The sequence below is a fragment of the Pollachius pollachius genome (assembly GCF_949987615.1).
Source record: "Pollachius pollachius genome assembly, chromosome: 12".
Classification (NCBI taxonomy): domain Eukaryota; kingdom Metazoa; phylum Chordata; class Actinopteri; order Gadiformes; family Gadidae; genus Pollachius; species Pollachius pollachius.
Window position 1 is genome coordinate 19,513,465 of NC_136945.1, and position 17,239 is coordinate 19,530,703.

Genomic DNA, 17,239 nt, shown 5'->3' on the forward strand with positions numbered 1-17,239 from the left:
CCTCTGTTAATATTTCGTACTTCATAATTGGCCATCCTGCTGCATGTATGTACACATCAACCATCATATATATACACAAGTTGGTCGCTGATGCCCCGCTATACTCTGACTGTACAGTTCTGTTAATGAAAGACAGAAACGGAAGGGTTTCTCTCTGTACTGATGATTATTACTGACTGAAACAAAGTGTTTCTGACTGTACCCATGGTTCTGACCGACTGAAACCAAAGGGTTTCTGACTGTACTCAAAGTTCTGTTCATGAAAGACAGTACCCGAGACATTGCCTTTACAATGACATTAAGAAAATAGTGCCGGAGAGAAGACAAGATGTCGGCTCTTATCTGACTCTTATATAATACTATAAAATAAAACCACACTGAAATTAATGTCTAGTCAGTACAGGAAGTGGCCTCACACTACCTGCTGATGTAATTCCTGTTATGCAGGAAGTACTGCTCTAGGATTCCAGGGGTTAACGGTTGAGAGAAAGGCCGGCCAATCGTGTTCCGGGGATGAACGGAAGTCTCAAAGGAAGCAGGAACATAGAAACAGCAAGCTGATGTTGAGATGACTGCTGTTCCTTTCAGCACCACCACATGGTTACCCACAATCCTCAGCGCTTCTTGGTGCATTTCCTGCGGGCTTTCTTGTGGGTATTGCGACAGTCCTGTAATGAAGACCAGGAAACACTCCTCAACATCTGACCCCCTGTGTGTGTGTGTGTGTGTGTGTGTGTGTGTGTGTGTGTGTGTGTGTGTGTGTGTGTGTGTGTGTGTGTGTGTGTGTGTGTGTGTGTTACCTGTATGAGTGCGTTTCTTTTCTTCTCCCAGTCGTTTTCCTTCAGGAGAGTTGAGCGACAGAATGACAGGGGACCGTCTGAGGGAGAGAGATAGTGTGTGAGTGAACGACCCAATACCCTTTAAGAGAGACAGTGTGTGAGTGAACGACCCGATACCCTTTAAGAGACACAGTGTGTGAGTGAACAACCTGATACCCTTTAAGAGACAGTGTGTGAGTGAACGACCCGATACCCTTTAAGAGAGACAGTGTGTGAGTGAATGACCCGATACCCTTTAAGAGACACAGTGTGTGAGTGAATGAACCTATGCCCCTTAAGAGAGACGGTGTGACAATGACGAGGAGTTTGTGAGTGGATGTGTGTTACAGTGTGTGTGTGTGTGTTACAGTGTGGGTACCTGTCAGTCTGCTGTCCTCAGGGTAGTAGAAGAATAATTCTCTGTTACAGGACATCACGCTCTCCCTAAACACACACACAAACACAAACACAAACAAACACTTAGGTTCTGCCAGCTCGGTGGGCATCAACAACATTTAGGAGCCATAGGTTCAGCCAGGCTGGGCCTTGGAGGCAGAAGGGCGCTGGGCTAGCTCCCACTCCCGGCCCCCTGCAGTGGTGCCCTTAGGGCCCACAGACTCATGCGGAGTCCAGAGTCTAATGAGCGCTGAGATCATGAACTCCCCCGACCCAACGGTCTCTGAATGCGCTGAGCGAGGATATGAAACATGTTACGTTCCCTTGGCCATTGAGGGACGATCTGTTTCTGAGGTGAAACTGATCCTAGACTTTAATGATGCATACTGCAGATTGTTTACAGCGTGTTTGATTTGATGACGGAGTGGGTGTGATTAAGGCCGTGGTGACTTACTCTGCAGGATCACAGCTGCTCTGTTGGACCTTTTCTTCATCATCAACACCAGCAGCAGAGGCCTCGTCGTCATCCTCATCGTCGTCGCTGCTGTCATGGAAACCAGATTCGAGTTGCCACGACACCCGCGGCTCTTTGATGGCCTCCACCCGATACTCTACACACCCACACACGTGTCAGAGAAACACACAAACGCGCGCACACACACACACACACACACACACACACACACACACAATGAGTCTTTGAAGAGAGCATGTAGAAGAATCTACTTCAGAAAGACATGCAGGGAGACAGACAGACAGACAGACAGACAGACAGACAGACAGGCAGGCAGCTCACCTGTCTCCTTGATCGCCGACGTCTCCTCTTGGAAGAAGGAGAACTTGAAGACGGACTGCTCCTCCTTCGTCTCCCCCTGCTCCTCCGGGGCCTCCTCCGGGGCCTCCTCCTGCCGGTCCCAGCAGGGGGCCTCCTCCTGCCGGTCCCAGCAGGGGGCCTCCCGCGGGGCGGCGACGCCCCGCGGGGCCCCCCCTCCGAACACCCCCTTCAGCTCCGCACTCACATCGTAGTACATCTCCGTGGAAACCTCCGGGAGCTCCGCCCCCTTCTGCTTCTTCTTCTTCCTGCTCGCCTTGCTGAGGGGGGAGGGGCTTATCGTTACCACGACAACCTACAGGGACTCAGTCGGAGCCCGACCGGTACAAACCTTTGGTGATTTAAAAATCCAATATTCCGATATGTCGGCCGATATATATTTAAAAAAGAAATCCCAGAAACGCGTAACAAAACATAAACAGCTTTCCCTAACATTGGTTATTTGTAGTTATTTATGAGTCCCCTCTAGAACAATAAGGAAATGCAGTTTAAAAATAACTTTATTTTATTGTTTTATTGTCCCAACAGAAAAAGTCGAAATCTAAATTTATTAAAGTTCTGATAAATAAAATGTATAAAAATACAAGCTTAAGATATGAAACTCAAAGCCATTTGTAAAAAAACACAATAAACCCCCAAAAAATAAAAAAAGAAGAAAATAAATTAGATCGGCCGATACCGATAGTTTGGAAAATGCCTAATATCGGCCGATAATATGGGCCCGCCGATATATCGGTCGGGCTCTAGATTCCATATATTGCCACGTATTTTTCTACGGAGCAGACGGCCTGCTGGTGGGTGCGTTTGCGTGGTCGTACCCCTCTTTGGCGGCGTCCTCCATCTTGTCCTCAAACACCTCGTGCTCCTGACGGCTGGGGTCGTAGTGCAGCGCCTGTGCATCTCTGACATCACAACGACATCACTTCCTTTAGCCAATGACATCCCTGTGTATGGGTAACTGAAGAGGTGTGTGTGTGTGTGTGTGTGTGTGTGTGTGTGTGTGTGTGTGTGTGTGTGTGTACCTGAAGAGTTGTGTGTGTACCTAAAGAGGTGTGTGTGTGTGTGTGTACACCTGAAGAGGTGTGTGTGTGTATGTGTGTCTGAAGCAGTGTGTGTGTCTGAAGAGGTGTGTGTTTGTGTGTGCGTGTGTGTATGAAGAGGTGTGTGTTTGTGTGTGCGTGTGAGTCTGTAGAGGTGTGTGTCTATAGAGGTGTGTGTGTGTGTCTGAGGAGGTGTGTGTGTACCTGAAGGTGTGCGTCTTGGCGACGGCCTTGGGCTTGGTGTTGAGCTGGGGGTTGTCGTTCAGGACGCTCTGCAGGATGGACAGGTTCGTCTTCCTCTCCTCATCCAGACACTCCTCCTCTTCCTCCCCTACACTCTTCATCACTGAGCACACACACACACACACACACACACACAAACAGCATTATAACCACGAATACAAATCACTGGACAGAAGTGCTCCAACTGTGGGTACATTTTCACACCGGTGGATTCAATTCCATTACATTTTATTTCTACAGCTCTTAATCACCATTACAGTCTCAAAGGGCTTAACAGGCCAAATATCTATGGATGTTCTTCTGAGAACGCAAACACCGGTAGCGCCTCAGCTTCCCTCCAGAGGGCGCAATCCACTGCTAACCCTATAAGGGCATGCGCAGAGCTTCCAGGGTCAAATGAGAACCTTCTGTAAAAGGACCTTTCCTTGTAAGATATGACCTAACGTTTTAGATTGACAAAAATAAATAACCAAATACTCATCCCTCGACACTCGGCCAGTCGACGCTCTCGTAGACGATGACCTCATTACGGAAGTACCTACTGTTACCTCACACAATGCGGGCCAGTGCAGGCCACCGTAGTCGATGAAAAGGGAGGAGTGAGGTTGGGGAATCCGATGGCGTCAACCCGCCCCCTCAGCGCTAAATGCGACTAAATTCCACGTACTGGACCTTTAAAGTAATAACAAAATGGCCGCCGCGGTAGCAACACACAGAAATTACCCTGGCCTGTTGCCTCCCCCTTCTCTTCCTCCCCCTCTTCATCGCTCTCTGCGAAGCGAGAATCCATCCGGAAACGATCGTCTATCCCGAACCCCGACTGGATCGCCATCAGCTACACACACACACACACACACACACACACACACACAGAGAAACACACAAAAACTTTAATAAGGCACCTGATCTTCAACAAGGATGTGGTCTGGGTGTTAGTGGGCGTGGTTGTTGTGCATATGGCCGTGGTTGTTGTGTCTGTGGGCTTGGAAAGTGTGCTTGTTTCTGGTGTTTGTGACGTATCTTAGTGTTTGTGGGCGTGTCTGGGTGTTTGTGGGCGTGTCTTGGTGTTTGTGGGCGGGTCTTGTGTTTGTAGGCGTCTCTGGGTGTTTGTGGGCGTGTCTGGGTGTTTGTGGGCGTGTCTGGGTGTTTGTGGGCGTGTCTTGGTGTTTGTGGGCGTATTTGGGTGTTTGTGGGCGTGTCTTGGCGTTTGTGGGCGTCTCTGGGTGTTTGTGGGTGTGTCTGCATATGTACAGCATGAGTGTCAGGATGTTTGTGGGCGTGTCTGGGAGTGTGTGGGTGTGTCTTGGAGTTTGTGGTTGTTCTGGGAGTTTGTGGGCGTTTCTTGGAGTTTGTGGTCATGTGTGCTTGCTTGAGGGGGTGTCTGCCTGGTGCTGATGACGGGACTAACCTTGCGTCCGGCTCGGCCTTCAAACTGAGGTTTGATCAGAAACCTGTCATCATCCCCCTCTCCTTCATCCTCCTCATCCTCGAACAGCTTGGAGCCTGACACCTTCTTCAGGTCCTACACACACACACACACACACACACACACACAAAAACAACAAATATTGTTTCTCACTAAGCTTGTACACATAGCATGTATCATGGCCGTAAACTATAGCCTGGCCATAGCAAATAGCCTGGCCGTAGCCTGGCAGTAGCCAATAGACTGGCCGTAGCCTATAGCCTGGGCTTAGCCTGGCCGTAGCCAATAGCCTGGCCTTGGCCTGGCCCTAGCCTGGCCGTAGCCTATAGCCTGGCCTTAACCTATAGCATAGCCTTGGCCTATAGCCTAATAGTAGCCTTTTATAGCCTGTAGCTCACCTTCCCTTTCAGAGGAGCCTTGCAGTTGGCTGGTGCTGCTGCCTCATCAGGCTCCTCCTCCTCTTCATCGGAGCCGAAGACGATGTGTTGACCTGGGGCGGCAGCAGACGTGTCCTGGAACATTCCATATCAAATACATCTTAGAGGTCTGGGACCCACAACGTACCGGCCTATCCATACTGTCACACGCATAGTATTATGCATTAATATGCTAGTCCTGGTGATTATGTTTATTCTTCTGATAATTCTTAGGACCCACCAGGCTGGCCAGGGCTCCCTGGATCAGGCTCCTCTGGTTCTGGGTGGCCTGGTGCCTCTGGACCACAGCCTGCAGCCTCTTCTTGTTGTCCAGGAGCTGCCGTTTGGGGTCCAGGCCTCTGTCTGGCCCTGCTGCTGCCACCTGCTGTTCCCCTTCCTCCTCCTCCTCCTCCTCCTCCTCGCTGCTGCTGCTGGATGAATTCTCCTGACTGAGGTGTGATGCCGTCGCCGGCGCCGTCACTTCCTCCTCCTCCTCCTCCTCCTCCTCACTGGAGGAAGAGTCGTCTTCGTCGGCTTTGGTCACAGACACGTTACCACCTTTGATCTTCTGAGTGGAGGCCGGAGGGACTTCCTCCTCCTCCTCCTCCTCACTAGAGGAGGAGTCATCCTCCTCCTCCTCATTTGTCACAGACACGTTACCACCTTTGATCTTCTGAGTGGAGGCCGGAGGGACCTCCTCCTCCTCCTCCTCACTAGAGGAGGAGCGATCCTCCTCCTCATTTGTCACAGACACGTTACCACCTTTGATCTTCTGAGTGGAGGCAGGAGGTGCCACCCCCTCCTCCTCACTAGAGGAGGAGTCATCGTCCTCCTCCTCCTCCATCACAGAAACATTACCACCTTTGATCTTCTGAGTGGAGGCAGGAGGAACCTCCTCCTCCTCCTCCTCCTCACTAGAGGAGTCGTCCTCCTCCTCCTCCTCCTCATTGGTAACAGAAACTTTACCACCTTTCATCTTCTGAGTGGAGGCAGGAGGAACCTCCTCCTCCTCACTAGAGGAGTCGTCCTCCTCCTCCTCCTCCTCCTCATTGGTCACAGAAATGTTACTACTCTTGTTTTTCTGAATTGATGCAGGGGGAACCTCCTCCTCCTCCTCACTAGAGGAGTCCTCCTCCTCCTCCTCCTCATTGGTAACAGAAACTTTACCACCTTTCATCTTCTGAGTGGAGGCAGGAGGAACCTCCTCCTCCTCCTCCTCTTCACTTGAGGAGGAGTCTTCCTCCTCATTGGTCACAGTAACCTTACCACCTTTGACCTTCTGAGTGGAGGCAGGAGGAGGAACCACCTTCTCCTGTGGTTCTGGTTCTGTCCCGGCCCTCTGAGAGACCCTGCAGGGTTCTGCTGGCTCCTGGCTCCCCCTGGTGGTTCCTCCTCCCTCCTCCTCCTCCTCCTCCCCCCCCCCCAGGAGGCCGCTGGTTCCCTGGAAGGCGGGGAGCATGGCCGCCATGCTGCCCCTCTTCTTCTTCTTCTTCTTCTTCTTCTTGTTGCTCTTGTCGTCGTCACCGCTGTCATCCTCGAGGAGGCTGGCTAGGATCTCCTCAGGAGTGGTTCCCTTCTTAGGGCGAGGAGACGGCGCCTCTGCTGCCGGGCCTCCTGCTGCTGCTGCTCCTCCTCCTCCTGGGGGCTGGGGCATGCTGGGAGTTGTAGTTTCAGCATCCTTGGCGATGCGCTGCAGGTCAGCCAGGGAGATCTCCAGTCTGGTGCAGTTTGAGAATATGGCGTCGTAGTCCGAGTCGTCATCGCCGTCCGACTCTACGTCTCCCTCTTCATCATGATCTGACTCTTCGTCACTGTCCTCGTCGTCATCTGACTCTACATTACCTTCTTCTTCATCATCTTTCTCTGCCTCTACATCACCATCTTTGTCATTCTCTGCCACTACATCAGCCTCTTCATCATGATCTGACTCTACATCACCTTCTTCTTCATCATGATCTGACTCTACCTCAGCCTCTTCATCATTCTCTGCCTCTACCTCTCCATTTCCATCCTCAATATCTTCCACAGGTGAAGGTTTCAATCGGGAGAGTGTCGTCTGTGATTGTTGGCTTATGTCTGCTTTAGGGTCTGATGGTTTGAGGGCATCCGTGTCATCCTTGTCCTCTTCGTCGGAGGAGGGCGACTGGAACAGAGGAAGAGATCTCCTCTTCTGGTCTCTCCCAGAGGCTGACGGGAGGCTGCGTTTCCTGGCGTTCTCTTGGAGGGAGCAGGGCGGAGGCTTGTTGGAGGCCAGCAGCTCGTCTGTGTCCGCGGAGTCGTACTCCTCCTCCTCTCCCTTCCCACCTGTACAAACACCTCCGTTAGACATCCTGGGGCTAAGCAACAGTAATAACAGGTGGGCCAAAGTCTTAACATATCCGTTTCAATACTATTTTCTTTTTTGGACTTTAATCGTAGCTCGTTAGGAAGGAGGTGGGATTATGGGTCACAGGAGGTCATGAAAGACATTTAACACCTCTGTTCACCACAAACACGAGGCCAGCTGTAAGTCCAGCTGTAAGTCCAGTTTCTTTTAGAAAAAACAACAAAAAGGAAGTGTAGCGAACGTGTTACCTTGATTGAACTTTCTGGACCTCGCCAGGAAGTCCGCTCGAACCACTTCCAGGATATCCTCCTCTACTCTGGGCCCAGGTGCACCCTGGGAGATGCTGTGGATCTCCTCCTCAGCCGCGTGGCCACCAGCCAGACCATTAGTCTGTTCAGCATCAGCACTGTCAACACAACAGTGAGTCACTAAGAGGAGAGGACACAATGAGAGGAGACTAGGAGGGGAAACTAAGAGGGGAGACTAGGCGAGTACACAAGGGGGAGACTAGGAGAGGTCGAAGGGGGAGAGACTAGGAGAGGACACAAGGAGAGGAGACTAGGTTAGGACACAAGGGGGGGAGAAGGAGAGGGAGACTAGGAGAGGACGCAAGGGGGGGGAGGGGACAAGGGGGGGATGCTAGGAGAGGAGATTAGGAGGAGACTAGGCGAGGAGACAAGGAGAGGACACTAGGGTAGGAGAGTAGGACAGGACACATGAAGAGGAGCGAGGCGACCGGGTTAGGACCCTCGGACACTACCAGCGGTAAGCGGGTTCCGGTACCTGGCTGGTTCCGGCTCCGTCCTGGTTCTCTTGGGCCTCCACGGCTGGGTCGGGGGGAACTCGCCCCTCCTCTTCTTGCTGATGTCATCGTCCCCCCCCGGGACCTCCCAGGTGAGCTGGGCCACGGGGGTGGTGTCGGGCTCGGCCTCCAGCCTCTTGATGTTGTGGCTGTGTTTGGACGGGTCGTACTTCATGCTCCTGCTCTTACTGCCTTTCCCGCACCGGAGGTTCAGGACGGGGAGCACGCGGCCAAACTTACTCACCACCCACTCCTGAGGACAGAGTGGCCACAGGGACACAGGATGTCACAACAAACCTGCTTGAATATCAGCACAGTTGACTCGTAACCGAAAGGTTGCTAGTTCGATCCCCAGCTCCTCCTAGCTGAGTGTTGATGTGTTCCTGAGCAAGACACTTAACCCCAACTGCTCCTGACGAGCTGGCTGTCGCCTTGCATGGTTGACTCTGCGTGTCAATGTGTGTATTAACTGATGTAAGTCGCATTGGATAAAAGCGTCTGCTAAATGCCCTAATTGTAATTGTAATTTGGGTTCTCCACGACAATATGGAAACTAAATTCCGAATGCATTCTGGGACTTTGGGATGACAATTATTAAACTGAATATAATTCCGGTGTTCACAGGAAGCTCTTTGTTGTTGTCATCACCACACATGGAAACAGCAAGGCTACACCTTCTACTCCCTTACATTAGAGAGACAGAATATCAATAAACCAATGGAAACAGAGAAAAATGTCCACAAACGAATGGAAACAGTGCTTATGTCCAAAGACACATACCTAATGTCTACAGGTCGATAGGATGAGACCATGTGTCCAGGGACCAAAAGCGCGACACAGGAACCAATAGAAACAGACCTTGTGTTCAGGAACCAATAGAAAAAGACCTTGTGTCCAGCGACAAATAGGAACAGACCTTAGGCCCAGGGACCAATAGTGTGACACAGGAACAAATAGGAACAGACCTTGGGCCCAGGGACCAATAGGAACAGACCTTGTGTCCAGGGACAAATAGGAACAGACCTTGTGTCCAGGGACCTCGGTCCCTGGTACAGCAGCCTTCATGTGGAAGTTCTCCACTCCGGCGGTCCTCAGGGAGTCCAGGACCTTCTCCTTGTTGTCCTTTTGGGGTTCAGCGGGGCTGTCCTGGGCCAGGGTCCGGGCCTGACGCTCCTGGTCCAGTCTGGAGCAAAGGGAGAGAGGGTTGGGGCGTCAGGGTTTGAGGGTGATGCTGGATTTAGAGAAGCCGTTTGGCGGTGACGTGGCTGTGGACCCGTGGCTCAGGCACACTGCTTGCGGAGCTTCAAGGTGTAGGATGTGAGCGACGCATGACTCAACGCTGTAGGAATCTCTAACCCTATCACAGCATTCTTTGAAAGGGGTAGAGTGCAAGAGATTTAGGGTTTGAGAGCTAGGGTTAGAGAGTTGGTGTTATAGCCTTAAGTTTAGAGGGATAGTTGAGAAGTTATGGTTACGGCAAGATAGTTATGGTTAGAGAGTTTATGTTAAAGAGTAAGGGTAAGGGGATAGACGGTTAGGTTTAAGGTGAGATTGTTAGGGTTGGAGAGTTAGGGTTAGAGGGTTGGGGATTATGGAGTTGGGGTTAGGAGGTTGGAAGTTAGGGGTAATGGGGTTAGAGAGTTAGGGTAATGGGTTTAGGGGGAGGAAGAGTTAGGATTAGAGGGTTTGAGTGTTGGGGTTACAGAGTTCGGGTTAGGGTCTTATGGTCATGGAGGTTCACCTCTTCAGAAGACTCTCCTTGGCAGGCTCGATCTGCAGCGTTCCTCCTTTCCATTTAGCCTTGTTCAGAACAGTCATACCTGTGACACAGACACCACAAGACATGTCTCACTGCTGCCACGACAACTAGCATGATAAAAACAATCTGCTGTGGCTAGGGATACTTACATTTCTTGAAATCACTGTCTGAAATGGTGATGTTGATGTAGCCAAATGTCTTGTAAGGCACTCCTACGAAGACAGAAAACAAACCGCAACATGTTGTGACTAGGACATTCATATCAGTGGGCATGATATTGCACTTGACACACTGTCGTTTCTCTAATATTGTGTGTCAGATCCTCACCCTCATCATCGTTCCTGGTTCGGAGTTCCACGTCCTCCACGGAGCCGAACTTCCCGAAGCGGTCCCGCAGGTCTTTCTGTGTGATAGTGTGGCTGAGTCCTCCGATGTAGAGACGCTTAGACATGCTTTAACACACACACACACACACACACACACACACACAGACACACACACACACACACACACACACACACGCACACGTCATGTACTACTGTCACAGTCTGTTACAGTCATATATTATTCGGAACCATTTAATATCCTCTATAACGGAGCTGTACGTGACAGGTTGGCTAAGAAGGAGGCAAATAAAGTGAGTAGAGTCTGTGTTTAACATGTAGCATTAGTATACATGACATGAGACGTTTGCATCCGGATACATATGAAGGAAAGAATTTACATGTAGTCGAGAAATGTGGGTTTAATACATAAGATCAGTGTGAAGAGCTATTTACTCACATGTACACGCGGGCGCTACTGAAATCTCCACACTGAATGTCTAAAACCGGTAGAGAATAGTTCCGTGTGATAAGGTTCCGCTTTCAGTGTAAGCGGTAGACGCAGTCATGACTTTCTCTTAACACAGCAAATAATATCCATTTCATGTCACCGAATGACCATATAAAAAAGTTGAATAGAGCGAATAATACAAAATAATGAATGTGTATATTTGTTATACTTTTAATACTTAAGATAACTGACCGAAGCGATATTATTGTTGCCAACAAACACTGGTGCACGGGTCAAATGAGCTTTACCATCCTTTATAGGGGCGGAGGGTTTTAACAGTTATAAAGTTGAAAATGTGTCTATTTAAACATAACATAACAGAGTATGAATATCTGCTAAATTAAAAAATATATATTTAAGTGTTCAACAAATACTTTTTCAGAGACTACGTTCTAATTATACTTCTTTTTTTTTACAATAAGTGAACACCTCCCGTAAAACGAAAAGTGGTAGATTCCAGACAGCGCGAAAACTTGTTTTTGTTTTCGACCGTGCACGTGAACTGAACCAACTGGCAAAACGTAAATTAACTTAATTTAACCACTGTTTAATCTATATTAAAACCTTAAACACTCTGATATAAACCACGGTTCAGTGCTATGCATACTAAGTCTGTGTTATCTCCAGGTTAACAGTATCATTATCGAGAGGAGGATAGGTGTTTTGTGAGAGTTGAACCGGTGTTGTGTTCAGCGGATCGTGAGGCATGCTGAGGCGGGACATGGAGACGGCCAGGCGGTTGGAGGTCCAGAGCAAGGCCCTGCAGGCGGAGATCGCCACCCTGCGAGGCCCCCACACAGAGACCGAGGGCTCCATGGCCATGAAGTTCAAAGAACGGATGAAAGACGCGCTGTAAGGCTTATACCAGGGTTATATGATCTCCATAGACGGGTTAAATTTAACATATATTGTAGTCGGCCACTACTGAACCGCTCTCAATAGTTACGTGGCCATTTTTGTCATTGGGGAAATATTGTGGATAAATACTGACAGAAAATGTTCTTTATCATTGACATGGGAGGAGATTATCTCATTCTTTTAATGGTAAAACATGGCCACACGTTTACTGATGCTGCAAATTGTCTCTGAGTGGAAACCATGGTGACTGATGCCATAGGTAGACTCTGAGTGGTAACCACTGTGACTGATGCTACAGGTGTTAACTATGGTGACTGAGGCCCCAGGTAGTCGCTGAGTGGTAACCGTGGTGACTGAAGCTTCAGGTAGTCTCTGAGTGGTAACCGTGGTGACGCTGCAGGTTTTCTCAGAGTGGTAGCCATGGGGATGCTACAGGTGGTCTCTGAATGGTAACTATGGTGACTGATGCCATAGGAAGTCTCTGAGTGGTAACCGTGGTGACTGAGGCTACAGGTGTTCTCTGAGTGGTAACCGTGATAGCGCTGCAGGTTTTCTCTGAGTGGTAACCGTGGTGAATGATGCTGCAGGTTTTCCCTGAGTGGGAAGCAGACCGCAGAGGAGACGGTAAGGAAGATGAGGGCGGAGGTGGAAGAGATGGAGGAAGATTTGGAGCGACAGACTAAGATGAATGGCATCAGTCTGACCAGCTGCACCGTCAAGACACTACACAAGGGTAGGAAGAGATGCACCTTTAACTGACAGACCTATTGGCTCAGATGATGGTTAGATGATATCTTAATGTACATTATCATTTTATTGGAATCTATCTTAATGGGATGGCCATCAGCCTCTCAAAATACTTTTAACTATGTTATTACTAGTTATCAGGTGTTTATTAAAGTGACACTGTGTTGCTTTTTAATATGCATACACCAGTTTTTGTTTTTTTAAAACATGTTACAATTTAAGTATCCTCCGACTCTATTGTTTCGAACCGCCTCTGGGCTGATTTTTCGTAGCAATCCTGATTCTTCCAAAAAGTTTATGTCCTGAGGTTGAGATGCATTATATGAATACACTTTGTGGCAGACGACAGACAGGTGGTGCAGCAGTACTCTCTGTCTGGCAGCTGTCGGGACCTGGGGTTTCAGGTGGAGTTCCAGCTTTCGGAGGCTCAGGTAACTATTGCGGTTTGGATCTTCCTCAAGATAAAGCGTCATTCATTTAAACGATAATGTATAGGGCTTCGTAAAAATGTATGTGTTTATGCTGAGCACACTTCAAAACCTGGACTACGAACTGATAGCCATTGATTGTTTTGGATCAGTGGAAGGAACAAAGGAGTTATCATCCTCCATACCACCTGTGGTTGTTTCAGAAATGTCCATTTTAAATTGTGCGCAGCCAGTTAGTCGTGGAATAGCTCTGTGTGTAATGATAACTGCATACCCTAGAGGGCAGCAGAGGAACAAATTAAATGTGTAGATTAGACCCTACATACTGCCAGAGTCCTGATTACAGTAGAGACAGCAAACTGTTCAGAGTTAGTAGAATAGACAGAGAGTGAGGAGCAGAACCAGAGAGTAATGAGCAGAACCAGCGAGTAATGAGCAGAACCAGAGAGCGAGGAGCAGAACCAGCGAGTAATGAGCAGAACCAGAGAGCGAGGAGCAGAACCAGAGAGTAATGAGCAGAACCAGAGAGCGAGGAGCAGAAACAGAGAGCGAGAAGCAGATCCAGAGAGCGAGGAGCAGAACCGGAGAGCGAGGAGCAGAACCAGAGAGCGAGGAGCAGAACCAGAGAGCGAGGAGCAGAACCAGAACCAGAGAGCAATGAGCAGAACCAGAGAGCGAGGAGCAGATCCAGAGAGCGAGGAGCAGAACCAGAACCAGAGAGCGAGGAGCAGAACCAGAGAGCAATGAGCAGAACCAGAGAGCGAGGAGCAGAACCAGAGAGTGAGGAGCAGAACCAGAGAGTAATGAGCAGAACCAGAGAGCGAGGAGCAGAACCAGAGAGTAATGAGCTGAACCAGAGAGCGAGGAGCAGAACCAGAGAGTGAGGAGCAGAACCAGAGAGTAATGAGCAGAACCAGAGAGCGAGGAGCAGAACCAGAGAGTAAAGAGCAGAACCAGAGAGCGAGGAGCAGAACCAGAGAGTGAGGAGCACAGAGTGAGGAGCAGAACCAGAGAGTGAGGAGTAGAACCAGAGAGCGAGGAGCAGAACCAGAGAGTGAGGAGCACAGAGTGAGGAGCAGAACCAGAGAGTGAGGAGTAGAACCAGAGAGTGAGGAGCAGAACCAGAGAGGGAGGAGCACAGAGTGAGGAGCAGAACCAGAGAGTGAGGAGTAGAACCAGAGAGTGAGGAGCAGAACCAGAGAGTGAGGAGCACAGAGTGAGGAGCAGAACCAGAGAGTGAGGAGCAGAACCAGAGAGCGAGGAGCACAGAGTGAGGAGCAGAACCAGAGAGTGAGAAGCAGATTCAGAGAGTGAGGAGCACAGAGTGAGGAGCAGAACCAGAGAGCGAGGATCAGAACCAGAGGGTGAGGAGCAGAACCAGGGAGTGAGGAGCAGAACCAGAGGGTGAGGAGCAGAACCAGAGCATTAGGGCTGGAGATTTAGGATTCAGGCGGTGCACTCTGCTATCTGGGGTCTGTAGGGACCGGCAGGGAGCAGACAAGAAGCCTTGGGTTAAATAAGAGAGTACCTTCTTGAAGTTTCAGTACAAGCACATTGTTTCTTCTTTAGAAGTATCGGACTCATAGTACCAGCACACACGCATGCATCTTGTCGTGATCCTTTAATTTCCGGTATTCTTTCTCTGGGACACTTTAGTCTTTATTTATTACTTTTGAACAACGAGTTTAAAGGAGAATGTAGGACTGATGGCTCTGCATGCGGTTCTCTCTTGTGGATTTTGTTCAGGGCAAGACCATCACTAAAATGGACATCGTTTTGGACACAGATGACATGCAAATCAGCAGCTTCGCATCCAGGTAACACCCCAGTAATAAACAGGTTACACACAAGTAATGAACAGGTAACACACCAGTACTGAGCAGGTAACACACCAGTACTGAGCAGGTAACACACCAGTACTGAGCAGGTAACACACCAGTATTGAGCAGGTAACACATCAGTACTGAGCAGGTAACACAGTGTGTGTGGGTGTGGGCTCTCGTATTGTTGGGTGCTATAGAGAGGGGCACTGAGGTAATTTCTTCACTCTGATCCAGCGGTCCACCTCACTGCTCCTCTTTGGCTGGGCTGTTGGCACAAGCAAACATAAAAAACCTCTCTGTATTGTCCAAACCCTACTTGCTCCTGAATGACCTGTCTCTGTACATTCTAACCCCTATCTGCTTTTTAATGACATGTCTCTGTTTTGTCTAACAACTACCTGCTCTTTAATGACCTGTCTCTGTACTGTCTTCTAACCCCTACTTGCTTTTGAATGACATGTCTCTGTACTGTCAAACCCCTACCTTCTCCTTAATGACATGTCTCTGTACTGTCAAACCCCTACCTTCTACTTAATGACCTGGCTCTGTACTGTCTAACCCCTACCTGCTCCTTAATGACGTACCTATAGCTGCCTTTTCACCCAAAGTACCCAGGAACTTTTCAAGGAACTCAAAGGTTCCTTCAGTCTGTTATCTGCATTTTAAGCGCTTTCTAAAGACCCGCAAAGATTAGCAAATTAAGGTATTTTTACAACTGACTCGTAAGCATATACGAGCCTTTTGTAAATGCTTTTTTTTTGAGACACAAATATGCAGCATTTTCAAGCCAGTGAAAAATACTTTCAACCCTCCACATCATGTAGCCTGGTGAGGACGAGCTTATGCTGTATCCTTTCACCAAAATATCCTATGCACTTTTTTTTTTTTTTTAAGGGTCAAATAGTCTAGAGGAGGGCAGTTTGCGGATGAGAGGGGTTATGATAAGTGGGAGAGCGTTCTTTAATGCATCCATGTTTCGAGACGTTAGTATTTGAGGTTATTTTGCTGCTTTGTTATCAAAATCAACCTATGTTCCCGTACCGCAGTACAATTAAACACTTGCTTATAGCTCCGACTGCTATTGATATGAATGATCAGTGCATATAAATTATAGGTCTATGAATGTAGTTTACCTCTATGGATGCATTAAAAGGACTGATTGTCATGTCGAAGTTAACACGGAACTTAACTAGACCCTGGGCCCAGTGGTGGAAACTCACCAAGTTCCTCCACAGGTTCCTAGTTATAAGCCACGTGGAAACGCTGCTTATGGTAAAGTTCCTACTATTTTACCTGACTTCACCTTCCCCTCCTACCTCAGAAGTGCTGCTGTAACTCACCCGTCTCTCTCTCTCTCCTCCACTCTCTCGCTGGCTGCTCCAGACGTCCATAGCTCGCTCTACCCCCAGTCCCACTGGTTATGCTCCAGTGCTGGAGTCCTGCCATGTTTCCATCTGCTCTCTATGGAAACTTAACCCTGGGGCCCACAATATGGAAACTATTACACACAACCTCCCTCTCCGCCTGCGTTTCTGTCTCACCGTCTCTCTGTCAGGGCCAGCCTGTCTGCCTGTCTGTCTGTCACTACCTGTCTGTTTCTGTGTGTACCCCTTATAATATAGAAGACGTAAATACTCGTAAATACGTAAATATGTAAATACCTGCTGTGGTATATGCGTTGCAGTGTTTCTTCAACTACTTCTTTGTACCAGCTGAGCTGTGTGAGGCCGCTTTGTTGATGGGAATGCTGCCCCCCACGTAATCCTCATGTGTTTCATATTCTATTGTAGCGGAACGCTATTTTCCACAATATTTCATAATTGTAACACTTTCTTTTGCACGTCTGATTGCAGTGCCTCTAGTTATCGAGTGGAGGCGCTGTGCCACTGCATGGAACACAGTGCTGACACAGTATGATACTGTATAACACTGTAGTATGGTGGTGTGGTATAACACTTTATGATACTGTATAACACTGTAGTATGGTGGTATGTTAAAACAGTGCATTATACAGTATAACACTGTAGTATGGTGGTGTGGTATAACACTTTATGATACTGTATAACACTGTAGCATGGTGGTGTGTTAAAAAAGTGCATTCAACTGTCTAAAACTGTAGTATGGTGGTGTGTTATAATACTGTTGTGTGCTAAAGCACTTCATAATACTGTTGTGTAGTGGTGTGTTATAATACTGTTGTGTGGGATTGTACTATCATAATGTATAACCCTGGTGTGTTCCAGAGCTGAAGAGAGATGTGAGCTGATCCAGTTCTTCAGAACACTCCGGAGCTTCTCTGAGAGACGTGAGGACCGACGCAGAACCTTTCGTCACTTTCAGGTATCTCCTGTAGTCCCATCCTACTGATCAGTCGTTCGCGTTAGTCTGGTCCGAAGCCCTGTTGACACGAGCGTTCTGAATCTCTCTTCAAATCGTGAATGGAAAACGCTGGTGACCTTTGCGATGCAACGAGGTGTTTCCTGCGTCTCAA

General features: G+C 48.8%; 2 protein-coding genes across 2 annotated transcripts in view; one reads left to right on the forward strand and one right to left on the reverse strand.

Annotated features, from left to right (window-relative positions):
- Positions 1–8: 8 nt before the first annotated feature.
- On the reverse strand, positions 9–10,848 carry nol8 (nucleolar protein 8). Its single transcript, XM_079748634.1, has 18 exons — positions 10,842–10,848; positions 10,386–10,510; positions 10,208–10,270; positions 10,041–10,119; positions 9,323–9,482; positions 8,281–8,552; positions 7,746–7,903; positions 5,413–7,475; positions 5,154–5,267; positions 4,738–4,851; positions 4,053–4,164; positions 3,291–3,432; positions 2,865–2,948; positions 2,011–2,306; positions 1,669–1,825; positions 1,198–1,262; positions 801–877; positions 9–668 (listed from the first exon to the last, which is right to left on the reverse strand). The coding sequence occupies exons 2-18, from the start codon at positions 10,507–10,509 to the stop codon at positions 615–617; spliced, it is 4,134 nt and encodes a 1,377-aa protein (XP_079604760.1). The 5' UTR covers position 10,510; positions 10,842–10,848; the 3' UTR covers positions 9–614.
- Positions 10,849–11,367: 519 nt separating this feature from the next.
- Positions 11,368–17,239, forward strand: part of cenpp (centromere protein P) — a 41,711-nt gene continuing 35,839 nt past the window's right edge. The window contains exons 1-6 of the mRNA XM_079748160.1: positions 11,368–11,413; positions 11,586–11,744; positions 12,338–12,483; positions 12,840–12,928; positions 14,672–14,742; positions 16,992–17,088. Coding sequence (XP_079604286.1) covers positions 11,599–11,744; positions 12,338–12,483; positions 12,840–12,928; positions 14,672–14,742; positions 16,992–17,088 — 549 coding nt within the window. The 5' untranslated portion in view covers positions 11,368–11,413; positions 11,586–11,598. The remainder of the gene's footprint in view (positions 11,414–11,585; positions 11,745–12,337; positions 12,484–12,839; positions 12,929–14,671; positions 14,743–16,991; positions 17,089–17,239) is intronic.